This window comes from Diospyros lotus, chromosome 6, assembly GCF_014633365.1.
Source record: "Diospyros lotus cultivar Yz01 chromosome 6, ASM1463336v1, whole genome shotgun sequence".
Lineage (NCBI taxonomy): Eukaryota > Viridiplantae > Streptophyta > Magnoliopsida > Ericales > Ebenaceae > Diospyros > Diospyros lotus.
Window position 1 is genome coordinate 3,895,487 of NC_068343.1, and position 25,395 is coordinate 3,920,881.

Sequence of the window (25,395 nt, forward strand, 5' to 3'; positions counted from 1 at the left end):
ACTGAAAAGTATCAAACTGCTATGAGATATGTTATATATAAGATTTAACAAAATTCCATACAAAATAAGCTGCCTTGACTCATGGCTGTATAAGATCTTACTGAGTGGCAAAAGCTATCATACAACGGTCCTCTCAAAGGGTCTGAGAGAACTCTTGTGGATTCTCTGTGGGAGTATCTGAACCAGGTTCCAACCTCCTGAAGACCAGCTTTTGCTGAGGGAGCTGGCCATTGGAAAATGCAGTTACTTCTGTGTCTATCACCACGATGTCCTCATCCTTCAACTCTCCTCTCAAGATGCCCTTTGCAAGTTCATTCTCAACGTTCTGCTGGATCACCCGCTTCACCGGTCTAGCACCATAGTTGGGGTCGTACCCAAGGCTTCCAAGCAGTAGAACAGCAGCATCTGTTACTTGGATTTTCATCTTGCGATCTGCTATCCTCTTCTGCACCCGCTCCAACTGGAATACACAGGCAAACAAGAGGCAAGATTACCACGGTGAGAACTTTGAAACTTGACTGGTTTGGAAAATACTTTGAGAGAATGGAAAGAGACAAGGCAAGTGTTCGAAAACAAGGATAGACTTCAGTTTCTATAGAAACTATCTTATCAATAGATAAATCATCTCTAGTGCACATGGCTCCTTGCTCATTTGTACATAGACATCCCCTTTGCAGATTTCCTTTTTTTTTTAGGGGGGGGGGGGGGGGGGGGGGGGGAGAGGCTGTTTTCAACCCTCAAACTCATGACCTTCTGGTCACAAACAAGCAAGTTGGCCTTTGCAACCAAGGCTCAAGAGATATGATGGATAACCTTTGCCAACTATCCAGTACGGGAAAATATGGTATGGCTGAGCACTAATATTCCAGGTTGAACAACCTAAGCTTGCAGCCCTATAATCTTCACTTCATTATGAATGGAATACCATTGGGGATTATATCAAGGGGAATCCTATAGCATAATCTAAGTAACACAAGCACTATACCTTCCCACTCAATTGGAAAAAATCAGCTGTGAAGCCTCTTAAATTGCTAAACTATCACAATTGAGAAATGTACCTGTAACCTGACAATACTGCTTATTTGCTCGCGGTCCAGAGGCTGGAACACTATATACTCATCAACACGATTCATGAACTCAGGACGGAAAATTGACCTTGCTGCATCCATTACCCTCTGCTTGATAGTCTCATAAGCCATCTCCTTTGGCAAGGTTTCATCATCTGTGTTTAGAATATATTGCGATCCCACATTGGATGTCATAATGATAACAGTATTAGTAAAACTAACAGTGCGACCTTGTGAGTCAGTTACCCTTCCATCATCCAGAATTTGAAGGAACACATTGAAAACATCAGAATGGGCCTTTTCTATCTCATCAAACAAGATAACAGCATAAGGCCTCCTGCGAACTGTCTCTGTCAACTGTCCACCTTCTTCATATCCTACATAACCTGGTGGGGCACCTATAAGTCTGGAAACTGCATGCTTTTCCATATATTCACTCATATCAATTCGTACAAGGGCTTCTTCAGTGTTGAACAAGTAGGAAGCCAATGCCTTTGCCAGCTCTGTTTTCCCAACACCAGTAGGACCCATGAACATAAAACTAGCTATAGGACGGTGAGGGTCTGAGAGGCCTGCCCGAGATCGCTGGATAGCCTCAGCAACTGCCCTCACTGCAGGATCCTGACCCACAACACGTTTATGCAGCTCTTCCTCCAAATGCAACAGCTTCTCCCTCTCTGATTGTTGTAGCTTGGAAACAGGAATGCCTGTCCATTTGCTGACAATTTCAGCAATGTCATTCCCAGTTACTTCTTCTCTGAGCATTGACTTCCCAGAACGCATATACTCATCCAATTCCTTTTCTGCAGCTTCAAGTTGGCGTTGCAAAGAGTTCAAACTCCCATACTTGAGTTCAGCAGCACGATTAAGATCATACTCCCGCTCTGCTTGTTGAATCTCAAGATTTACCCTGTCAATCTGCAAACACATCACATTAGTTAATACACTAATAGCCCAGATTTACTTATCAACAATTTTACCGATTTCCACTAGCCTGTCTTTGTCAAGCTCATTTAACTCTAGATCAACATAGTCAACAAAGAGAAATGGAGTAAGAAATGGAAAAAAGAAACTTAAGTCATGCCCCACGAATGGGATTCCCACTCTCAGCAAGATTTGGACGCATAGCAAGGTATGCAAGAAGCAGGTAGAAACTTAACAGACCTTAATCCCCACATTTTTGTGGGAGGCTAACTCCCACAAAGCACTGGTGCGGATAACATGTGCCACAAGCTCAAATAATATATTGAAAAGTGTAAACAATTATTGCATACCTCTTCTTTAATGGACTGTATACGGGTCATCACACTTTTTTCATGTTCCCACTGCTCATTCAACTGGGCTTGCTTCTCTTTTAAGAGGGACAGTTCTGCCTCAAGACGATTCAACCTATCCTTTGAAGCTTTGTCATTATCATTCATAAGGGATAGCCTCTCCATCTCCAGCTTCAACACTGAACGGTTTATCTCATCAAGCGCAGTAGGCTTTGAAGTAATTTCCATTTTAAGTTTAGCTGCTGCTTCATCAACCAGGTCAATAGCTGCAGTTGGAATAATGGGTGTCAAATATTAATACAAGCTATATAAGTATATCAACCAAAATTTATCCAGAGAACAACACATGTAGTAGCACTAGCAATCTGATTCAAGATGGGGTGTTTCTTGCATGAGAACAAAATTGCTTATAGGTTGAGCAATTTCAGAAGAACAAGATCCCCATGTGCCAACAGTATTACCTTTGTCGGGTAAAAATCGTCCGCTGATATAACGATCTGATAGAATTGCTGCTTCGACAAGTGCACTGTCAGAGATGCGGACTCCATGATGCAGTTCATATCTTTCACGCAGTCCACGAAGTATAGATATTGTATCCTCCACTGTAGGTTGATCTACATAAACCTGTTGGAAGCGGCGTTCCAGGGCTGGATCCTTCTCAATATATTTACGGTACTCATCCAATGTTGTGGCACCAATACATCTCAATTCTCCACGACCAAGCATGGGCTTCAAGAGATTACCAGCATCCATTGCACCATTAGTGGCTCCTGTAAAAGAAGTCAGAAGCCCAATTGCTTCATCAGATATCATGTATTACATAGTAAGCAACATGTTTCCAGTCATCGTATATATACATGGTATTGGAAAATCACAAATTTCTGGACATAATATATAGATGGTAAACAAAATAAATAATTACCAACTTTCCCTTATGAACTGGAGACTGATCTCAATAAATTGTAGGATCACAACCCACTATAAGATGATTAAGAAAAGAACAATAAACTACCAGTGAACTCTCCACTCTAAAGAGAGCATCCTACGCAGTACCTGCTCCAACAACGGTGTGAATCTCATCAATAAAAAGAATAGTTTGTCCATCTGATTCTGTTACTTCCTTCAGCACAGCCTTCAGTCGATCCTCAAACTCTCCACGATATTTTGCCCCAGCTATGAGTGCACCCATGTCCAAAGATATCAACTGGAAATATAAAGTGTATTATTTCAAATTTCAGATTATTGCAGAGCTCCTAAAAGTCATTATCATTAGAAAAATCCTTCCCAATCCCAACTCTCAAATTTTCCAAAATGGAGAAGAGTAAAAGGACGAGATGAAACCACTTATATATTAGAGTAGTGGTAGATTTCTAGGTTAGCTACTTACTCTACGGTTCATTAAAGCCTGAGGCACATCCCCTTGCACTATTCTCTGGGCAAGCCTGCCAAAGAAAGTCAAAAGAGGCATACAAAGATAAATATACACAGCAGAGAAATATTTTGTCAACTCCCAACTAAGCAGGAGTAAGTAAAAGTACATCTAAATAAACACCCCTCTGCAAAGAGAAATTTTGGGAAAGTCATTTCTAAAGGATGGACATCTAGATAGAATATGCAGTCCAAGGCTAAAATGCCAACGCCTGAGACTTGGCTCGTACTTGAGCTATTGTCCTTGTTATTTCCTGACTCAGAAAATGATAAATAATTAGCATAGCAAATAGAATGGGAACATGCTAGGCTGGAACATAGCTTACCCTTCTGAAATAGCAGTTTTCCCAACGCCTGGCTCACCAATTAGCACAGGATTGTTCTTTGTTCTCCTGGAGAGAATCTGGATACATCTACGTATTTCATCATCTCTTCCTATAACAGGATCAAGCTTTCCCGCTCTTGCCATGGCAGTTAAATCTTTTCCATATTTCTCCAGTGCTTCATACTTCCCTTCAGGATCTGCAGTGAAATAATGAAGTGAGACTTCATAATACAAAACAGAAAGTCACCAAGGGAAAATATAGTTCCTCATGTGACTATAGAGAACTTCAAATGAGTTAGTACACACATTGTGACATCATGCAGTAAACTTGCCAGAAAATCCCCTTCATTTCAAAATACAAGAAAAAACTAGGGGATCATATCTTGACCAAAAAAGGACATAGAAAATTGGGACTAGGAAAAAATGAAACCACTGGAGGGAATGTGCACAAAATCCTAAACAGGTGAACTTAAAGCATCACGGTGTGAAACTCATCATACATGCTTATGTTCGAAACAAGCTTCAACAGTCTATCCACTTCAAAAGTTCCAGAGTTCCAACGGAAAAATAACCCAGAGTTGGGGATAAATTTGGACTACAAATTAACAAAAATGCCGAAGGAAGGGAAGAATCACATATGATGCCAACAAGATTATTCAAAAGATAACAAGTAGCACCTTGATATTCAAAATAAAGCAGAAAGGAACTAGACATGAAAAAGCTACAAGCCTCCCAACATACAGGACCCATGATTTAACACAGCATTAAGGAAGCACAAAACCACATTAGTTTTGACAACTAAGCTAAGAAAGAAATTGTTCTCACCTTGGTCAATGACTTTCTGGCTTCCCCTTATGACATTTATTGCATTCCTCAAAGTGTTCAGCTGAATTTGGAAATCCTTAAACAATTGCTTCCCAAATCGATTGTCTTGTGCGAAAGCAAGCACCAAGTGCTCAACTGACACAAATGAATCACCATACTCTTTCTTGTAGTTCTTGGCTCGTTGTATCAGCCCTTCCAAATCCCGTCCTAACATTGAACCGGCTGACTCACCAAGAACCTGTGATGATTGAATTTAAGCAGGCATAAAATAACGACAGGCTAATAGATGGATATTATCTGAGAAATTAACTTTTCAAGTCCAATTGATTGAACAAAAGGAGGGTGCAGACTATAAGGTGAGGGGTTAGAAATGAGATCCAATTTATAGACCTAATAGAATGTGCAATACATCCTACATGATTATAAGAACGAACTGCAATTTCAAAAATATGGCCACCTATGTTCACATGAGATATCAGAAAGTTGTGTGCTAACGAGGCCTAACTTCTGTATGATATGATTATGCTCAATATCAACTTCTATGAAATGCTTATAATTACTATATTTTACAATGGTCTCCAGGTACATGAACATTTTCAAGCAAGAAACTTATTTCTTGAGTAGAAATAATATTAGGATCTTAGGTGTTACCTTTGGTTGACGTTGGATAAACTTATCAGTAGCTTCTAGAAGACGGGTATTGTCAACTCCAGTCTTGGAGAATATTCGCCGAGCAAGGCCATTCTTCTGCTCCAGCAAGGCCTTCATTAAATGCTCTGTCTCCACAATCTGATGTTTGTTCTCTTTTGCCACTTCAGGGGAGGAAACAATACCTTGCCAAGCCATTTCAGTGAAATCTTGTTGGGTGATCTGTCATTGTATCCTACTAAAGTCAGTACACCTAAAATCACATTCAAAAGTCACAATTTTATCTATAACTATGAAGGAACTGAGCATAGCTAACTAGTGAGTCCATTACAAACTCGCTCATTGTTCCAAAGAAAAACTGAGTCTGGATCCACAAATCAACCAGTTCATTTGTGGCAAATAAAAGACAAGCTTCCAAACAGAGTCGGATCAAAAAGGGGGAGCGGAAAGAAAGAACACCTCGTCTACATTAATTTTCAAAATTGGCGCACATAATTTTAGAAATTGGATTGAATTTTTTCATGCAAATGCTCAGATGGGCCAATGGCAACTCGAACAGGCGCCCCTCAGATGCAGTTGGGCATGATAGAAATCTAAAACGTACTCTATGGCTGTTAAAAAAAAAAACTCTTAGCTAACAGATAATGGAAACATCCAAAGTTCTAAGCAAGTAATGTTTATAACTAACGGCTAATATTAGAGTCTAGCGAATTGGCAATCATCAAAACAAGTTAATCGCGAGAGAAAAATTCATCTAAGCTGTCATGCGAATTCATCGAAATAACAAAATCACACTAAAACAAGTAACTAAATTAAAGCACACGTCACACATAGCAAAAAATGCATAAAATTACAGATTGAAAACAATGAGTATTATATGTAGTTCATAAATTACCCTTCCACTCCCACTGGAAACGTCGCATCGAACAACAAACGACCTCGAACTCCTCTCGAATCTCTCGGCTCTCCTCACGAGAAAGACATCGCTCTTTTTCTTCTTCAATCTCAACGAATTTAGGGTTCTGAGAGCTATAGGTTCGGGGGAGAAGCTGAGAGACAGAGACGGATGACAGAACAACGCGGCTCTATTACCAGAACTGGACGGCGGGACGCGAAGTCGGACGCCAGAAACCGACGTCGTACTAGCCATTATCGTAGTCCAGCGAGTGCGTAAACTTCCGGCGACGATGGACGGTGATTGCAGGGATTTTTCCGGCAAAGTTGTGGGGGGTTTATAGGGAATTATGGGAACAAGATGGGGTGCTTTGCGTGTGAATCTAGAAAAGTGGAGTTGAGTTCAGTACTCTCCCGTAAGTTCAAGAACGGTCCACTGAAGGAGAGGTTGGATTCTTGGCTGCGCAGGGGGCGCAGCGCGCATCCACACCGTGTTCGTACACGTGGATTTCGTTACTGCATCCAATCAGGATATGATACGACGACGAAAACGATTTAAATTATCGAAAAAAAAATTTGAATTTTAGTTTTAAATAGGGACTTTAAATTTATCATTATTTGGTTTTAATAGATTTTTGTCGGGTTATTAACAAAATAATAAGTTTTCATTTATTCTTATCAATAATTCTCGTTAAATGAATTATTTAAAAAATAAGGCAACAAATTCTTTTTTTTTTTTACATTGTTTTGCTTCGTTTAATTATTATTTTAATTTTTCCCAAATTGGAAAAAATCCTAATATTTAGAATTAAAACAAACAAAAACCCATTACTGAAATTAAATAATAAGTTGAATGTAATTATTAAAAAAAGTTAAAATTTTGATTTAAATTTAAAAACATGGCTAACATTTAGTGCTTTTTGATAATTAATCCTCAAACTAAAAAGTAATTTTTGAGATTCTATTAAATTATATAATGTATTTTTATGTTTTAAAAAAATGACATCCTCCTTGTTAAACTAATTTAATATAACTTTTGAACAATATCATAACATTTATCCATAAATCATATTTCTTTTATTAATAGAAAAAAATGATATAGTTAAATTGTAAATTAAATTAGGTTCGAGCGACCTTATAACATTTATTTATAATTGTATCTCATTGTTTTAACATTTTACATTGCTCATAATAAATAAAAGAATAATTATGATTGGTAATGGTAATCTAATCGCAAGCTGCTAATTTATTAAGAGGTTTTGAGTATATTATTTTAATTTTATTAATTTAAAATTTACCCTCAATTAGCATTTTTAGGTGATAATTTTTTTTTATTAACCTGAGATGTTTTGAGTTTCACTTGACTAATCTCCATAGGCAGATGAGCTTCTCCTTTGATGCACCAATGTAAATTCAGATGCGAATACAATTTATACACACTCAGAATTAGACCTCCGACGCAATCCATACAGGACTTGCCTTCTATCCTTAGTGCTACCTTCCAGCTAAATGTTATCTTTCAACAATAATTCTGTCTTCCAACAATAATTTTGCCTTTAAATAGTCGCATTAATTCAAGCCTCAGTTCTCCATGTTAAAACTCAATACTGCACCATGTCCGTGGAGGTTGTGATAATCTTTTTGGTATTACATATAAATGGTATCAAAGACAACTCAATACTATTCGCTTGAAACTGATTTGGGTTATTAAGATGGGAGATTTTTAATTTGACAATGATGTAGTTTACTAGAGAAATTTAGAATATGTTATTTAGTTTCATTAATTTAAAAATTATCTTAAACTGGTGCTTTTTAGACAGATGAGGATAGGTAATGTTATAGGTGATATGTAATCGAAGTGAAGAATCTGGAAGTCTTGAATGCAGATGTGGGAAGGTTTGGGAACTTACAATAAACAACATATGCCAAGAAGATGTGAAAGCAAAAGTTGTTTCTTGGACACATGATCTTGCTCTAAAAACATTTTATGATAACTGTGCATGTGACCAAACTGCCCTTCATAGGCAGCAATTAATTCAGTGATTTAAACAAACATCTCTACCCCTTGGAGAGCCCTTCACCTGCAGGTCAGGTTCAAAGAATACGATTACAAGGCCAAATTCATGCCAATAATGAGGCTGGCAAATGGAGGAATTGTCATTTGTCAAGAGCCCACTAACCTGCAAGTGATGTTTGCTCAGCCCTTCAAACAGCAATCTATAATATAACACAAATACACTTGCTCTGCTTCGGCTCGGTGGACACTACCTTTTCTGCTCCATAAGAACAATGAAAAAGGAATTCAACAAGAGACATACAGATTGAAGAATAAGAAGGATTCACTTTCATATCCTAACAAGTATGAATAAGCTCTCTCAATGATTTCCTTTTGTTCAAACAAATTAATAGGAACCATCTCTGATCCCTTTCAGTTTTGTTCTGAGAAATCTAAGAGACGAAAATACCTTTTCCTGGAGGTGGGGGTTGAACCACAACATGCATGGTTGTAACGCCGCCGGGAATATCATACAGTGGGCTTCTGCAGTCCCCAACTGTTCTGTTGTTGTCCAGAATTTTTCCTGCATTGATCAACTTGACATCTTTTACTGTCCTTGGGCCATTGTCTTTCTCTGATTAAAAAGCTTTTTCGATCAGTAACAATTGCAGAAAATACTGAGTAGTAACCAAAATAAGGAATGAAACCAGAAGATTCTGAGGATGTTGACTAGATTGACTAATAATGGAAGTTTGAATCAACTTGGCAAAAGGAAGAGTTTAGATTGATTGTTCCAGAATGATGTTGTGTTGACATGATTGATGACAGCAATTTGAAGTTTAGTCAAGTTAGTGATTGCCCATTGCTTAACTCTTCCAACTGATGTTCAAGAATTTAGTACATGTGCATTCAAAGTAATCAAACTGGGATAAAACAACCAACAAAAAGGCACATTCAAAGGTACATCGACTAAATTGAACTAAAATTAATGAGTAGTATACATACATACAGAATATTATGGAAAATTCACCAAAAAAATTGACAAAATCTTCACCAGAATTCCACGAGACATACCCATCCTCACTATAAGATAGAAACTGACAGCCATACAACTGAATCTCAAATTAAAAGGCACATTCAAACAAACTTCCAAATCCAACAATTCTCCAACCGGGTACTACAATCTTATATGACTCCATAATCCTATAGGGCATCAAGACAATAGTCAATCCCGTCAAGTACCGGTGTTCTTTAAACCTGCAAAATGTTGAGCCACTATATAACAGTAGCTGTTACCCGGTAAAGGCGTCTACATTTCTCAAACCAAAACTGTTTGCTAACGACCCAAAAATGAGTTTTGTTTGTTCTTCATAGCATCAGTAAGTGCCAATGCCTCAAAATCATTAAAATGCAATCAAAGAACATTAGGCTGCACTTCAAAGATGGTTTATGCCATCACTTCAAGGCAAATGCAATGAGAAGTTTCCATTAAGATAATTTCAAGTAGACACCTCATCTTACAAAAACAAAGCATTGGGGAAAAGAGGGGGATTTCACCCTCTCGTCACTTTGACTGGCTGATAATATCATGAAGATGGTGTCACAGTGAAACACAGTATTTTCATAAAAAAATTCCCATTTCGGTTCAAAAAGTATGCTAGAAACAAATTTATCTTGTCATAGTCATACCATCTGAGTCCATCATGTGGGATAGAGTGATTACAATATCATATTCTGCATTCTAGAAAATTTTCGGAAGGGTTGGAAGAGTATGCATGCCATGAGCTGGCTTTCGAAAGAGTAACCGAATGGAAAACCAGAGGCTTTTTAATCAGAGAACCTACCTTTAGGCCATTGAGCAAGGATGCTTTCCTTCAACGTTGCAATACTTGTAGCAGCAGGAAAGCTTTTGGGGCCAATGTCTGAGCCGTCGGTCAACCGGAACTTAATCTCTAAGTGATCCTGCACTCCAGACATCCTCCAATTTCTCACAGATTCTCAGTGTCCAAACACCAGGATCTTCACTTGAGACTTCTTCGGAACAATAATCTCCAACACCTTCCTTACGAGCAATCAAGAATCCGTGTACTTAAAAGTAGCCCTTCTTCATAATATCAACAACTATTTCAAATCCATCTCTGTCTACTCTGGAAAAATCAAATATATGAGTGGATTCAGGAACAGGAAACAATCCAAAATTTGGAAGCCTAAACGGGTGAAGAAAGGAAGTCAAAAAGGAAACAGAAAAGAAAATCGAGGTCAATACAGAGAAGTGAATTTCGATCCTGGCACAAGAATTTAGCAGTGATAATCCCAGTTAGGTCTATCAAGAACAGGATGATCTCAACTCTATATTTCGACTGAAATAAGATTAAAAACTTGAGCCAAGAACACAAGCGTTCTTGAAATGGGTAATTAAAAAATCCAATGAATTTTAACTGGGTCGCCTGTAAATCAATCAAAAAAGTCTAAATGAATCCTAAATCAAGAGTTCTCTCGCGGAGAATCCTAGTTGGCTCAGTAACAGACCTGGGTGGCTTCCTTGTTATTGGTTCAAACCCTCTGAGCAACAGAAGAATAGATAGAAAACAAATCCCTTAGAGGGAACCAAGTAAAAACAAAAAATGTTTATGGAATAAACAAAGTCGGAAGGGAAGAGATGAGAGTAATCCCCAGAAACAAGGCTGTTTCGGAGTTTTCAAAGTCCCCAAAGGCTATGATGGTCAAAGAATTCATCGTTTTCGGGTGCCCTTTGGAGTCTTCTCCTCCTTCCAATCCCCCTCCTACTAAGTCCATGGAATAATGGACAGATCTTTTTATAAATTAGTCAGTCCCATGCCATGTAAGGTAGTAGTAGTCCCATCCCATGTATCCGTATCCATCCTTTCACACTGTTATTAATAAGTAGTGCAATATGATTAATTTTATTGGGACTGGGAGGGTATAATTTTACCATTTTGATGCGGCAGGGCAGGATAAGCGGGTGAGATGTCAAATCGCGTTTCATATTCATCCATTGAAGTTAGATAGATAGATAAGAGTACAGCCAACCAATACAACAACTCCCAATTTCTTCGCTTAAAACTAAGAGTCATTATTTAGGAAAGATAATGTCGGAGAAGAGCCAAATGCCCAAAATGGTTCCAAGAATTGAAGCGACCAAAGGGGTATTTTGATAAAGACAATAACTAAGAATCATGTTATATGTGCATCATTTTTATATATCTTAAATTACATAAAGAGATATTATGACCAAAATACCTCTCGTCTCTATACGCCTCACGCGTTTTTATGCACCTAATGAAGGACATTTTTATTATTGATACATCTTTATATAGCTCAAGATATACACAAAGATATACTAATAACATTATTCACTAATACAGTCCATAAACTTAGCAATCACAAAATTTTGAATTTTTTTATCATAACCACCAAATCTTTTTCTTCCGTTCCCAATAATAATAATAATAATAATAATAGAGCTATTTTTCTATACATGGCATATGGGTTTCTTGTCATCTTCAACTTGGCAAGTTCCATGAACAAGATTCATTTCCCGCTTTAAGAAAAAATGGAAAAGAATGCCTCTTTGAATTGAGGAGATTTATTTTAATTTCGCTAGGACACCCTCCAAAACTCCATTATCGACTGGATGGTAATGTGTTGCGATACCATTGATTGCCCTAAGTTAAGAGCCACCACTGGCAATTAACAAACTTACTAATTACTTGGATGATCTGCCTGCAATAAGAAGGATTTTGATCATTCGGCACCCGATATTTAATAGCTTCACAGATTGGTAAACACCGCTGGTTGGCCCATACCATCTTGCAAATAAGCCAATCATAAAATAGTTTCATTTACCAGAAGAAATAAATTCGTCTTGAAAACAAAGAGAACTGGCAGAAACAAATGGTAAAAGAATCTTCCATTTCAAATATTCTCATGAGTAGCACAAAACAATACGTAACCTAACTCAAAACAGTGACCTGTAATGTACCAATCTCCCAGACCTATCATCTAAAATTGATTTTCATGATCCCAAACCCAAAAACAATGGACGAAACAGCATTGAGGCGATGAACAAAATAGAATACAAAGAAAAAAAAATACATCTTTGAGACTAATGAAGCTTATATGGCATCCTCCAAACTGTTGGCTCCTAACTTTCTTCTCCTGTGTAGCAGTTTCTATGGCTAAGGCATCTGAGTAGGCATGTTTTCTCATGTATGTTCCACATTATTTGCACTAAGAAATAGGCAAGACGCCCTCAAGAAGACCAAAACAGGTGTTATCCGTTTCCTGACCAAAAAAATACACGACAATGAATAGCTATGTTACAGACAAAGAATGAACCGCATTTCCATGCTAGTGAAGCAGGGCAGCTGAGTGGATCTTGAGCATCATACAGCCATTTTGGCCAATTTTACTTTCTTCCCAATGAATATCAACATATCAGTCATGCTCCAAAAGGAGTTGGCCCGAACCCCACATTGCTTTCGTTTCTGTCCCACCTCTCACACTTCAGCTTCTCAAGTTGGACGACTATTGCAAAATGTGACAGTTCATAATAAAATCGTTGGAGTAGTTAACATACTTGGTCCAAAATGGCCGGAGATGCTCGAAACCTATCTCCAGCCATGGTTTTGACTGGCCATTGTAGTGGATCACTGCAGCTCTTTTTACATTCTCAATATTGGTTTTGTTCTGGTAGCCCAAACCAAGCATATGCCAAGATGGATCAATAGCCTGAACATGGCCCTCAAAAGCAATCAGAGCTGGCGGAAGAGTTCCCAGCTTCCACAATGTCAAGTTTGACTTCAGATTCTGCAAGATAACTCTTAGTCAAGAAATGGACGGCATCCATTTATCACTAACAAAGCATTCCAGATCATTGTTCTTCAATTGATAAAAATATAAGATCATTGACAGATAAGCCTATATTAGAATTAGCTAACTATTTGAACAGTGAAATTTCATTTACTGCACAGATAGAAAGCACATAAAATATGACCCACTTTCAACAATATTGGACCGACATTTGCTTATTTGCCTAATGATATGGCTTGTGGTCAATGCATTACCTAGCACCTATTGGCTCATTACAGAGCCTCACTACCTGTAGTAGATGACTAAGACTCAAACTTTCACTACTCACCCTGCCTGAACAAAGAACATAAAACAAGACAAGACCAAAACAATAAATGAGCCATGCTGGATCACGTACAGGAAGGTAAACAAGGAGACTTTGATTCTAACAGAAAAATCAGTTAAGCACTAATGCCCATTAAAAAAAAAAAAAGCCATTCCCCTCCCTGAGATTTACACTTTCCAGTTATATGACTCAAACCCACAAAGGAGCATAGCATGGAAGAAAAAAATTAGTTACATTTGCCTAAGAGATACATTTAGCATGAAAGAAAAAAATTAGTCATAGAACTGTAAGAGATACATTAAGTACTTCAACAATTACCTCTCTCAGCCAGGCATGATAAGTCTCTCTTATATTTGTCTTTCTCCATGCACGTAAATCAAAGATGTTCATTCCATAAGCCCATGCACATTCATCAGGGTTCAAATTCTCTGCTATCAGGGGATGTGAAAAATTGAAGTAGTTCCTGAATCGCTTAGACATTACCCACTCATCCTCACCCTTGCAAGTTTCTACAGCTCCATTAACCTTTCCACCAAGGTCAATATCCCAGAGTGGGGAGAGGTCACGCTGAACTACAATATCATCATCTAAGAACACCACCTTGTCAAGGTTGGGAAATAGCTGCGACACAAGTAAAGTGAACTTTTAACACTTTCTCTCATATGGAGAAGCATTCAGACAGAAGAAGATAGTTCAAATACACTTAACAACGGTATGTTTTAGGTGTGCTTATATGCAATATAAACTAGGAAAAGATACAATCCCTGCCCAAAGAATAAGAATAATTCAATAACCCCATCCATGCAAGTTGTAAGAGAGATAATATCTACTGCCAGTATTTGAAATTAACCAACCAATAAAAAAGCTAAAATTGCTAAACCAGTAAGGACCCATTTAATGAAATTGCAATTTCCAGCATAAAGATCATTCCCAACCAATTCAAGGAAAATAGTCACTTCAAGGCAAATCCCAAAACAACAAAAAGAACAAAAAAGAAGCTGGTCATTGGTAGTCATTCCAGAGATCTTGAATACTGCCTTCATCCAGGGTGAAATTTTTTTACAGATGGGTGAGGGATCGTTCAAACTAATGCACAATTTCCTCAACATTCTTAAAAGTCAAAATATAGATCCAGAGTAGAAACATTTTCACCATATGCTATATTGTTAGGCATTTGCTTTTCAGGGGCCTTCAAAAGAAAGTTGTCCAGGAGCCTAGCATAACGACATGAGTCAAAAGCGAGAACCAAAGGATTTATCTTGGTTTTTGTTTACTCTCTTTTTGGTTCTTTCTTTCTTTCTTTTTGGAGGGGGGGAAGAGAGATATTTATTCAAATGAAATTAAGTCTGTGGTTTGCTATTTCAAACCTTCAAATACATAGCACATTTTATATGAAGAATCAGAAAGTTCTCCTCTCTTATTGGATTGAACATTACATGTATTACAGTGTTTGATTTCTCAGAGATAAGAGAGGGGTAATATAGCTGATTTACCTCTGGTAAATATATGCGAATATGGTTGAGCAAAGAAATGTACTTTGGGCTTCTAGCCTGCAATTTTGAAGCAAAGGTTCGTGGAGTAATTTCACTGAGGTTGGCCCCAGCAATGTGATTCCCATGATAGTAGTTCCTAATCCCATAATGACTTTCTACAGCTTCAAGCACTGGCACATTCTCTTTTGTTAACCAGTCAAACTGATGAACACCTTTTACTTCAACAAGAGCTGGCGAGACAAGATTCAGGGCAAACCACGAGTGCATGCCAGCATAAGTTTTCTTGTCAGTTATAACATGAAACACTATCTTTTCAGGCCTTCGAAATGACTGGACAGTAGATGTGACCACAACTGAAGCTGCAAGTATATTATCAGTTGATACTACAAAGTGGTAGTATGAGTTGTCAGAAAGCAAAGGCAGTAATTCCGGTGAAGGCAATTGTCTGCGAGCATGAGCATTAGATGAATACTCATCAGTCAAACGAAGAGAGAGACAGTGGATGCCTTTAGGAATGGCGCTTGCAGCAAAGTGTTTGTTCATTAATTCGGAAAATTTTGACTCCCTGATCTCTCTCTCAGACCTCTCCATCTGTACAAACCAAAAATTCTTTAGCTCAAAACAACTATGACCAGGAGAGATTAACAACGGATTCATTCTTTATCCTTTGCATGCAAATACATGGAATGATTTGCCCCAAGTATATAAAATAAAATTTGAAGGGAACAAATGCATGGAGTTTGAAAATAAAACAGAAACCAACAAAAGAGAGGCATTTTCCAATTTGTCCATGAATATATAATTTACCAGTTCTAAGTATATGTGTATATATAACAGGTCCTGAGGCACATGTTCTGTTCTGCACATGCACCAATAAATTGCCAGAATAAAGCCCCTGTAAATGGCCTTAAGAAGTACAACATGAATACAGGACCTGTTCTTGTTGAGAGGTGCACCAGGACATCTCATCTAACTTGTGGATCTCCTCAATCTTCTCCAGCATATACAATGCTCATCTTTTTCTCAAAATGAAGGGGCAAAGCATTCAAAGTTCATTTGACAAGAGTATAAAACCCCTTGATATGTGGTGTTGTTGTTGACAAGACTACAAAAATGATTTATCTGTACCTAGAGACATCTTTGGAATTGGCTTTTCTTTCATTTAGACATAGAATAACTGTACCCTGTGAATAATATAAATGCCATATCATAGATTAGGTTCTTACTCAAAGCTAAATTTCTCTTTTTAGACATAAAGCAACAATCTTCTGTTAGCTCTGATTGCTTTTATTCCTTCCAATTCTAATCCCCTCTGCCACATCCCCCTCCCCCATGGCAAGGGAGAGAGAGAACTAAAAAAGGAAAATAAATCAAGCTAAGAGCAAGTTAATCATTTCCCAATACTTGCCCAAATCTTGGGGACCGCATTTTTGTGCACTATAATCCTTTAAATGTCTGAGGAAGCACCTTTCATCCAATCCAAATGAAACTAGATAAGTTTTGCATAACGATGCTCAATAGGTAACACACTCTACCCCTTTGGAGGATCTAGAGGTGTACAAAAACATGCCTTCTGGGAAAGTACATTCTACAGCAAGGTAATATTACTGAAGGCAGTAAGGAAGAGAGTCAAGATAGTCAAACTAGAGAGATCTAAAGGCTTTAATTATAGCAAAGTGTGAAGCCAAAAGGCTGATGTTCAACACACATGAGTGGTTTATCATGGCATGATACACCAATAATAGTGGCATAAGGATGCTCACTGAGTTTCAGTGATAGCCATAACTAACCAATCATAAGAACACGAGTGTTGGAAACTTGGACGACTCCATCTGGTAGCCAAAGCCCCTTTTTTATGACCCATTAAGGCAAAACCTCCTTAGGGATGAGAGGCGGGCAATAAAAAGCACACTCATGGTCATGGGTCAGAGACACGGAAGACTATAATTTTTCAGAGACTTGGAGAAGAAACAACAAGCAGTAAGTCCTATTTTTAAAAGAATCAGGGCACGGCATGACTAGGACACATCAAAGAATAGACCATATATTATATAGCATACTCTTCATGCGTGGATATAAAAATAAATTCACATTCTATATAGAAGAAATTAGTGTGATTAAAAAATCAAAAATATAGAATGCAGAAAACAATTAGCATTAAATAACAGAATTCATGATTTGTAAAAGATAACAAGTTTAAGTGTGAAAAGACCAATAAATATAAAATCTATATTGGTTCTTGTTTTACAATTAATTTTAATTTATATTTTTGAAATTATAGAGCGGTTCAAATTTATTTAACTGATGAACAAACAAGATCTCACAATAGACGCAGATGGTTTCTAAGCACCCATAAAGTGCGCAACAACAACATACCAATCATTTATCTGACTGTGTTGGGCAGCAACATGAATTCTGGCTTTCCATTCATTTCATAAAGTGCATCAGTAATTAAAAAAATTAAAATAGAATAAAATACATCTTACACCCCTGAAGGTTTGGTACAAAAACAAGGAGCACTTGTCACGTTTCGGAAATTGCACTGAATACCCCTACTGCTACCAGATTATCCCATGTCACTAGTGAGATGCAACAAAAAATGATGATGTCAACCATTTTTTGAATGAACTGCCCAAAACGCCCTCAGTGTACGTTAAATGTCTATTATACCCTTCAAAAGCCCTAGACCCACTTGCAACACATCCATGGCAACAAGCTTTTGTGGAAGGCAACCTGAAGGCATGAGGGATGAATTCAAGGCACGCTGAACAAGAAGAACCAAGAAAAAAGTGAAAGAGGAGGAAAAAAGTTGGAGGCAATTCACTACACGCGAAGAATGAAGCAGAAAAAGGCAGGGAAAATTTTGAAAACATAGTAATCTTTGTCATTGTGGATGAAGAGGAAAGCTGATATTCTGGTTTTTTCCAAAGGTGCTTTTTTTTTTAGCAATTTTGAGAAACTAAGGGGGTAAACCATGTAAGCAAGTAAAACCTTAGGGGTGTCCAGTGTAAAGTAAATCCTCAATCAGAAACATTCATTTAGGAAATCCTCAATTATTTAAAATCATGTTTACAGTTGTAATGCTAAATTAAAATTACAAATAATATTTTCATATGTACAAAGCTTATTTAATAACTTCATACATTTGAAAAGGCCAAATAAAAATTTCTTTTCATTTTCCAGAGCTTCATAACTCTTACATAGTCCTTTTCAATGAAATTAATGAACAATAATTACAAGTTGTTAACAAGCTAATTCCAAACGAACCCTAAAAGCAGTATGCATTACATCGATAATGTAGTTTTATCCATTGCAACCTTTCAATTTAGGGCTTCAAAAATTAGTTTTACAATTAGCGACCTTTGAAAAGTGTAAAAGGGTTTTCAAATAAAAATTAGGGTTTCAAATTTGATAATTTAGATTACACTGGGCACTTTTGAGGTTCTGCATAGTTACATGGGCTAGCCTTTTGCTCTTTAAAAATTACAAAAAAAAAAAAAAGGGACTTCTGAAAACCACGACAAATTGAAGTTAAATCAAGTTTTAAGGTAATCAAATTGAAGATGGAGAAACAGATAAGAGGAAACCCAAAACCCTTCAAATCTGAAATTCCAATTCAAATCTCTTTATCTCTTAAACTCTAATCTCCAATTCAAGTCCCTTTGACCCTCTACTATTCTGATCTTCTCTTTGTTGCTGTTAGGCCTCTATTTTGGTTGCCCCAATTGCTGGCAACATATACATAGAGGGAGGGGGCGGGGGCGGGGGTATAGATAGAGAAAAAGATTTCAGAGAGAGAGAATTAATATTTTAGGGGCAAAAATGTAACTGTAACAGGCTCCTTACATCTGTTTGACGAAGGGAGACCAATGTAATTTCCAAAACATGGGGGTACACACTATAATTTAGTGAAACCTCAAGGGTGTTGAGTGTAATTAACTATAAAAAAAATAGGGTATGGTTTGATTGTGTGAGATGCACGTGTGAAAGTGTTTGGTGAATGTCGATATCTGCAAGGGTCTCTGGAACAATCTGATACATTTGTAAAAATGTCTGTGCTTCTTGCCATGATCACCTCAATGAAAGCTTTGTCTCTATTATCCAGTCCATAATCCCAGAATCCCTCAACGTTAACAGTGTCAGAACTGCCTCAAAAATGTCCAAGAAGTCATCAAAGATCATGTCAGCCAGCTAGAGCACAAGGCTTCATGTGGCAGCACACTAAGTCTTTGATGATGAGTGGAGCACTCAGGAAGAATGCTAAGTCAATCAAGTCAGAACGGTGGCATGAGTGACCAAGCAGTAAGTAGTCAAGGTGAACTACTTGGGCAAAGAGAAGGGAGTCCGGGCAATGCACATGCTACAAGTAATGACATAGTAGTGGCTCATACATAGGTCAATTTGTCCACTAGCTGACTCAGTCTCCTAGACAGAGATAGTGCAGATGTTAATGTACCACCTTATCTGGTATGTTAAGATATTTCCCAATTTTCAGCTTTATCTCCAGTTTCCATTTTTTGCACAGAGGGAGAGAGAGATGTTCAGTTATAAAATGTAGAAAACTATTTTTTATGTTAGAAGTAAAATAATAATAATAATAATACATGAAAAATTTCTGTACAGTGTGTACAAAATTTGAGGGTATGTAACATTTTTAAATATAATAATATTATAATATTAAAATACAAATAATTATATTACTACTATTCTAAGAATAATATATCAATACAATATTCATAATGTTGCTAATATTACCGTATTAATTGATAATTTGATATTAATGATAAATTTAAATTTTTTATATAATTTTATAAATTTATCATACTAATGAGGGTGAACATTGGTAGCAACAGTTATGTTGCTCCTTTTGACCAGGAAGCCATAGGTTCTAGTTGTGGAAACGGACTCTTTGCAATAACATAAAGGGAAGGTTATGCACAAATACAACCTTCTCCCAACCCCTACAAAGTGAGGAGCCTCATGCATTGGAGACGTCTTTTTATATGATACTAATATTGTTGTGTTGTAGAGCAAAAGCTGGGAGTCTTGTGCACAAAGGAGTGAGGATACCCATAATATTATTATACTGTTGAACAAAAGCACAAATTTGGAGTCTCTACTCCAAAAGAGAAGTAGGAATAAAAGATAAATGTTTTTTTAACAAAATCACCCTCCTAAACATTTACTATTACACAACATTTAATCACATAGCCTTCTCATCTCGCTTTAACCGGACCACACCTGAAATGAGAAGACCTAGTGGCAGTGACTCGCACCAATAGTACTGAGGCGACCAGTGTCGACTGAGCATTTCTATTATGATATTGATGTAATGTAATAAAATTGGATATTATGTTAAAAAAATTGTGTTTTAAGTGATTAAATTGAAGAAAAATAAAATAATTATCTTACCTTAAATTATGGCCATCACATTATCAAAATAAAACTTCTCTTAAAATACATTAAATTCGAATAATAATCTATTTAATTCAATCCCTATGGTAACACATTACAGAAGAGTATACTGTTCCCAACCTCATTCCACATAACAAATCAATCCACAAACCAAGTAATACAGTTCGTGACTAACACTGCCTGTATGGAATAATTTATAAAAATTCATGAAACAAAATTAACACTATCCAATTTGTGTTTTTGATATTCACTATCTTATCAAAGAAAAGAGGGAAACTTTATCATTGAGCAACTCAAACTTCTGTAAGAGTATAACAGTTTCACTTCAATAGAGTTAAGTTAATAACTTCACAACTACAAGGCCCAAGGAAAAATAAAACCAACATATTAGGCTTCACATTATTTATTTAGTTATGAAATGGCACCAATTTACCTAATTCATCATGGTACATAAAACAAGTGATGCCAAATGGGCCAGGCTGCCACTGTGGCAAGCGGGCTGGGTACGTAGGGCTGTGCAAGGCCTAAGGATGCTAGTCCACGACCAGCCCAGCCCACATTAAAAAGAAGTCCTAACTTTGAAAATATTTATAAAATTAATTTTGAAAATTAAAAAGGATTGTTATAATTTTAAAATATTTATAGTTTTGGAATTAGAGAGCAGGATTTAGTGAGCAAGTTTCATGTATTTTTATTTTAAAAGATATAACATGCATTTAGTTGACAACTTAAAAATCCAAATTTCTTCCATATCTAATCTAATTTGAATGCTTTAAATATAAAAAATATTTTTACATTAACTCTAAAAGTTAGTGTCAGAAACGATGAAAAATGTTATTTGATTTACTTTTAGTTATTTTATTTTATAATAATATTTTTTATGTTATAATTATTATTACATTTGATTTCTTACTAAGGCTTGTTATAGATAAATTTAACTTTAAAATAAATGTTATAGATAACATTAATGCATTTATTTAACAACGTATGGAAATATAACTACACTGAAAAAATATATATAGATACAGTTACTTTATTATTTATTTATGTAGCAATGTATGTAAACATAAATACATTAGAGATTTCCAATAAATAATCAAATGGTATTTGAAATTTCAAGTTTAACTATGTAAATATAACATATTTATTGAATATTTAGCAATTTAATATATCTAAAAATAAGTTTAAAAAACTTACACAGCCCAGTAGGCCGAGTGCCAAGCCAGCCCATTAAGCAAACAGATCGTGCCTAATGGGATGCAGGCCATCCTGGTCTGGCACACCACTACATGACCATGTTTTGCATATTTCCTGATGTTTGGATGATAAAAATTATGGACATCAAGAAGAGGAAAATGATTTACAATTCAATTCTCGCAAGTCATTTTTCTATTTATACAAAACTAATAAATTACCTTTTCTTCCATGAAAACAAGTTTACGTACATGTATACACACATACACGCACAAAGACATACAAAGGTACACACACGTATATAGAAATATGTAAATCTACATACATATGTATATATATATATATATACATATACACACTTGCACAATTCATATATGTATGCATATATATAGCTAAATTTTGGAAAATATTTTCAAATGAAAACCAAACGCCGGGAAAGAAGATTAATAATATTTTTTTTTGTGTCAAACATTTTACATAAAAAAATATATTCTAGTGTAAAATGTTTTACGTCCAAACAAAAAAGGGCCTAAATGTTCACAAAAGTTTAAGTGCAATGCACTCTAAACTTAAAGCTTCTGGTTTTTGACAGAACAAAACAAGGACACTATTCTCGTATGGAAGATTAGATAATCAATTTTGAAATGTTGACTGTGATGATCGTCCAGCTACTAAGTTGAAGCTAATATGCCTTGTATCTCCTTGTTTCCCAATTGAGACATAAGGCAGACATATTAAGAAAATAATGAAATTGAAATTTCAACTATATAAATAAAACATCCATGATGCAACCACTCGAGCTACCAAAGTATCAGGTAGAAGTTTGAACATCATACAGGAACCACAATCATAATTAACCTTCATCAATTTGTCATTTTCTCTATACCAACTTTTTTTATAAGCAAATAAAAACATAAGAAGGAGAAACAGCCTTAAGGAGGCAAAATCTGTACAGAAAGGAGAAGGTCCCTGAAAAGAACCTACTCGTATACTAACAAATTGGAGTTATCCATAAAGGAAACAAAAACCTAGTAGGATGCTTTATTTTAAGGATAATTTACTTGGAGCTGTAAAACCTTAACTGCCAATTTACAGTGTTGTAAAACCTTAACTTTCCAATTTATGCCTCTTTATATCTAACCACACAATAAGCTCATTTAGGATCCCATCTACTCCAGATACCTATAAGGCATTATCACTGGATCATTGCAAAAAACAATATTCCCCGGCCCCAACAGCAAAACGCATGATGGGAAAAAACAGAGAAACCCAGAAACTAAATGAACAAAGACATGCATGCACTGAAGGCTGAAGGGAGATAAAGAAAACTAGCAAAGAAATGAAACACATCTCTAAGACAAACCACATACCATTCCCTTCAAGATTATTGCAAATTCCTTTGCGCTGTACTTCTTGTTTTCCATTTCAGAAACAAGTTCACTAAAGGACTCTGGCAGCTTTAAATCGACTGGGATTTCCTCAGAGCTCACTTGATTGAGGACTTTGTAAAATTCTCTAACCAACTTCTGCAGCAACACCATGATGACAAATATCAGAGGCCTTGACAATGAATAATTTATGCAAATGGTCCTTTAAAAGAAAGGATCATTTGCATAAAAGTATCAGTTGACCAAAAAAATAAGTATCAATTGGCTATCATGTGACAATAGTAAGGAACATGATTCGCTATTGTGTGATCATAGATAGCAAGTATGAAGAAGGTTTAAAAATATTATTTACCCCTGAGTTATCGACCCTACCAAGAAGCCTTGGCCCCAACCGCCGGCCTAAACAATCTGCAGCATAAAACAAACGGAAGAATGATTTTGTTTATTTGATGCAGCATACATATATGGAAGAAATAAGCTAAAGAAAGCAACCATTTATAGAAGCAAGAGGGGAAAAAAATTCCAGCATCATAACTACCAATGCCCTTAGCAAACCAAATAAAAAAAATAAATTAAAATAAATAAAGATTAGGCTCTATGTTCAGTCAAAACTCCCAAACCCAAACCTCCTGCAATATTAAGAACTATATAATCTGAACATCATCCAATTTGGAGGAACAAAAAAGCTCCGCCACCTCGGGGGGGGGGGCAGAAAGAATGCAGATGAAGAAAGTCAGAAAAGACGACACAATCCAATCTGAACGCATCGAACACTTAGAATGTTAATTTAGTCTCAATCAGATCAAACCTACACATACACAAAAGACCGACATTGCTGTCTCGAGCGGCCAAATCTCAAAGAACGAGTCATTTATACCGTGGAATTAAAATTATCAGCGAAATCGAGATCTACGTGATACAATCACAACCGGATCAAAAAATTAACATACAAGAACCAACAATCAGAAGAATGAACATCAAATGAACCAAGACAGACAAGAAAGAACAAGATAACAAGAAATGAAAAGATTTAATGCGCACCGAACGAGGAGCAATTGTTGACACCTTCAAGGGTAACAAGGGCAGTGAGAATGAAGACAAAAGGCAAGAGAAAAGCTAGGATAAGGATCGTGTGAAAGAGTGTGCGGTAGGAGATGTGGCGAGCTGCGATCTTGATCTTCATCAAGTCAACAAAGCCATTGCTGCTCGATATCGTTATGCTTCTCATGCTAGGTGAGACGTGAACCTGCATCGTCGCCTCCTCAAAACCCTAGAATCACCGCGACTGCGCCAATTCCCTTCCGAACCCGACCCCAAAACTCTCACCATCAGATCCACCGCCAAGCCGACGACTCCGATTCCGTTGAATTGGTCGTTCCCGGCCTTCTCAGAGACCAATGCATGGGATTCAATTCAACCGATTCAACAACCTAGGGTTCTTACTTCTCTATATACGCGCAGCGATATATGTATATCTACGTGAATTCGATTGCGGCGACGAAGCAATGAATCCGTGCATTTGCTATTCGAATGATTTTCTCCCTCTCCGTGGATCGAAATAGTAATTTACATATTATATATAGAGCGAGAGAGAAAGAGAGAGAAAACAGGGGGCTTTAGTTTGATTCCCATCTTGTGCAAGAATATTTCTTATTGGTCCCATCACTCTCTTCTATTTTTTTCCTCTTTTGCGTTGAGTGTGCCCAACTTTTAATAATAATAATAAAAAAAAAATCAAAATTTAGAGCTTTTGAGATTAGTGATTGGTTGTTAAAAATAATAATAAATATTATAATAATTCGGTTAAGCGTTTACTTGAGTGGGAGATTTAAATTTAAAATTGGAAAAAGAGTTGAGACTTGAGAAGAATAAAAATGTAATTCCAAAGGGATACGTTCCATTGTCAGGGTGTTAGGTAACTTTAATTAGCTTTAGCCAGCTATTTAGCTCTGACATGTCTATTTCAACATAGTAAAATTAGTAGTTAACATTCCATGTAAGTAATGCAGCTAATAATCCACTGATTAAGGATGAAATGGCCAACCGCTTTGATCACGGCCTAATAATCCACTGACTAAGAATGAGATGGCCGATCTCTTTGAATCTTTTACATTCATCGTGCGATTTTTATTTTAGTTATAGGTTTGATTTAAAGATATAAAAAATTAATTATTATTATAATTAAGAATTTATCGAAACGTTACCTTATAATAATCTATATAATTGGGATGTACTTTGGATGTACTTTTTTTGTGGGGAACTCCCGTCACTCGATCCCATAATTTTTGAT

The 25,395-nt window shown here is 36.6% G+C and overlaps 3 protein-coding genes across 4 annotated transcripts; all 3 read right to left on the reverse strand.

The window, feature by feature from the left end:
• Positions 1 to 9: 9 nt before the first annotated feature.
• Positions 10 to 6,898, reverse strand: LOC127804128 (chaperone protein ClpB3, chloroplastic). Its single transcript, XM_052340873.1, has 10 exons — positions 6,463 to 6,898; positions 5,571 to 5,789; positions 4,920 to 5,157; positions 4,096 to 4,291; positions 3,729 to 3,783; positions 3,395 to 3,545; positions 2,803 to 3,111; positions 2,342 to 2,607; positions 1,059 to 1,985; positions 10 to 460 (listed from the first exon to the last, which is right to left on the reverse strand). The coding sequence occupies exons 1-10, from the start codon at positions 6,715 to 6,717 to the stop codon at positions 134 to 136; spliced, it is 2,943 nt and encodes a 980-aa protein (XP_052196833.1). The 5' UTR covers positions 6,718 to 6,898; the 3' UTR covers positions 10 to 133.
• A 1,418-nt stretch (positions 6,899 to 8,316) lies between these two features.
• On the reverse strand, positions 8,317 to 11,275 carry LOC127803131 (membrane-anchored ubiquitin-fold protein 1-like). Its single transcript, XM_052339168.1, has 5 exons — positions 10,987 to 11,275; positions 10,302 to 10,604; positions 8,927 to 9,091; positions 8,642 to 8,734; positions 8,317 to 8,542 (listed from the first exon to the last, which is right to left on the reverse strand). Exons 2-4 carry the CDS (start codon positions 10,432 to 10,434, stop codon positions 8,679 to 8,681), a joined length of 354 nt encoding a protein of 117 aa, XP_052195128.1. The 5' UTR covers positions 10,435 to 10,604; positions 10,987 to 11,275; the 3' UTR covers positions 8,317 to 8,542; positions 8,642 to 8,678.
• Positions 11,276 to 12,365: 1,090 nt separating this feature from the next.
• On the reverse strand, positions 12,366 to 24,753 carry LOC127804200 (probable galacturonosyltransferase 14). Of its 2 annotated transcripts, none has more exons than XM_052341005.1 (6): positions 24,171 to 24,753; positions 23,458 to 23,513; positions 23,088 to 23,243; positions 15,109 to 15,699; positions 13,934 to 14,236; positions 12,366 to 13,287 (listed from the first exon to the last, which is right to left on the reverse strand). In XM_052341005.1, the coding sequence occupies exons 1-6, from the start codon at positions 24,355 to 24,357 to the stop codon at positions 13,006 to 13,008; spliced, it is 1,575 nt and encodes a 524-aa protein (XP_052196965.1). In that variant the 5' UTR covers positions 24,358 to 24,753; the 3' UTR covers positions 12,366 to 13,005. The 2 variants fall into 2 exon arrangements, with proteins under 2 accessions (XP_052196965.1, XP_052196964.1); XM_052341004.1 differs by having other exon boundaries at positions 24,147 to 24,752.
• Between the last annotated feature and the right edge of the window lie 642 nt (positions 24,754 to 25,395).

Bases quoted from the DNA above. Each gene is read 5' to 3' on its own strand.
- LOC127804128 (XM_052340873.1), bottom strand. From the start codon at position 6,717: ATGGCTAGTACGACGTCGGTTTCTGGCGTCCGACTTCGCGTCCCGCCG. The intron at 4,292-4,919 runs GTGAGAACAATT...ATTTCACTGCAG, and splicing joins CCAGAAAGTCATTGACCAAG to ATCCTGAAGGGAAGTATGAA. The intron at 2,608-2,802 runs GTAATACTGTTG...TTCCAACTGCAG, and splicing joins ACGATTTTTACCCGACAAAG to CTATTGACCTGGTTGATGAA.
- LOC127803131 (XM_052339168.1), bottom strand. From the start codon at position 10,434: ATGTCTGGAGTGCAGGATCACTTAGAGATTAAGTTCCGGTTGACCGAC. The intron at 9,092-10,301 runs GTAGGTTCTCTG...CTTTTTAATCAG, and splicing joins CCTTGCTCAATGGCCTAAAG to AGAAAGACAATGGCCCAAGG. The intron at 8,735-8,926 runs GTATTTTCGTCT...CTTATGGAGCAG, and splicing joins ACCCCCACCTCCAGGAAAAG to AAAAGGTAGTGTCCACCGAG.
- LOC127804200 (XM_052341004.1), bottom strand. From the start codon at position 24,357: ATGCAGGTTCACGTCTCACCTAGCATGAGAAGCATAACGATATCGAGC. The intron at 15,700-23,087 runs GTATGTGGTTTG...TGGTTTGTACAG, and splicing joins CAATAATCTTGAAGGGAATG to ATGGAGAGGTCTGAGAGAGA. The intron at 14,237-15,108 runs GTAAATCAGCTA...CTTGTGTCGCAG, and splicing joins TTCGCATATATTTACCAGAG to CTATTTCCCAACCTTGACAA.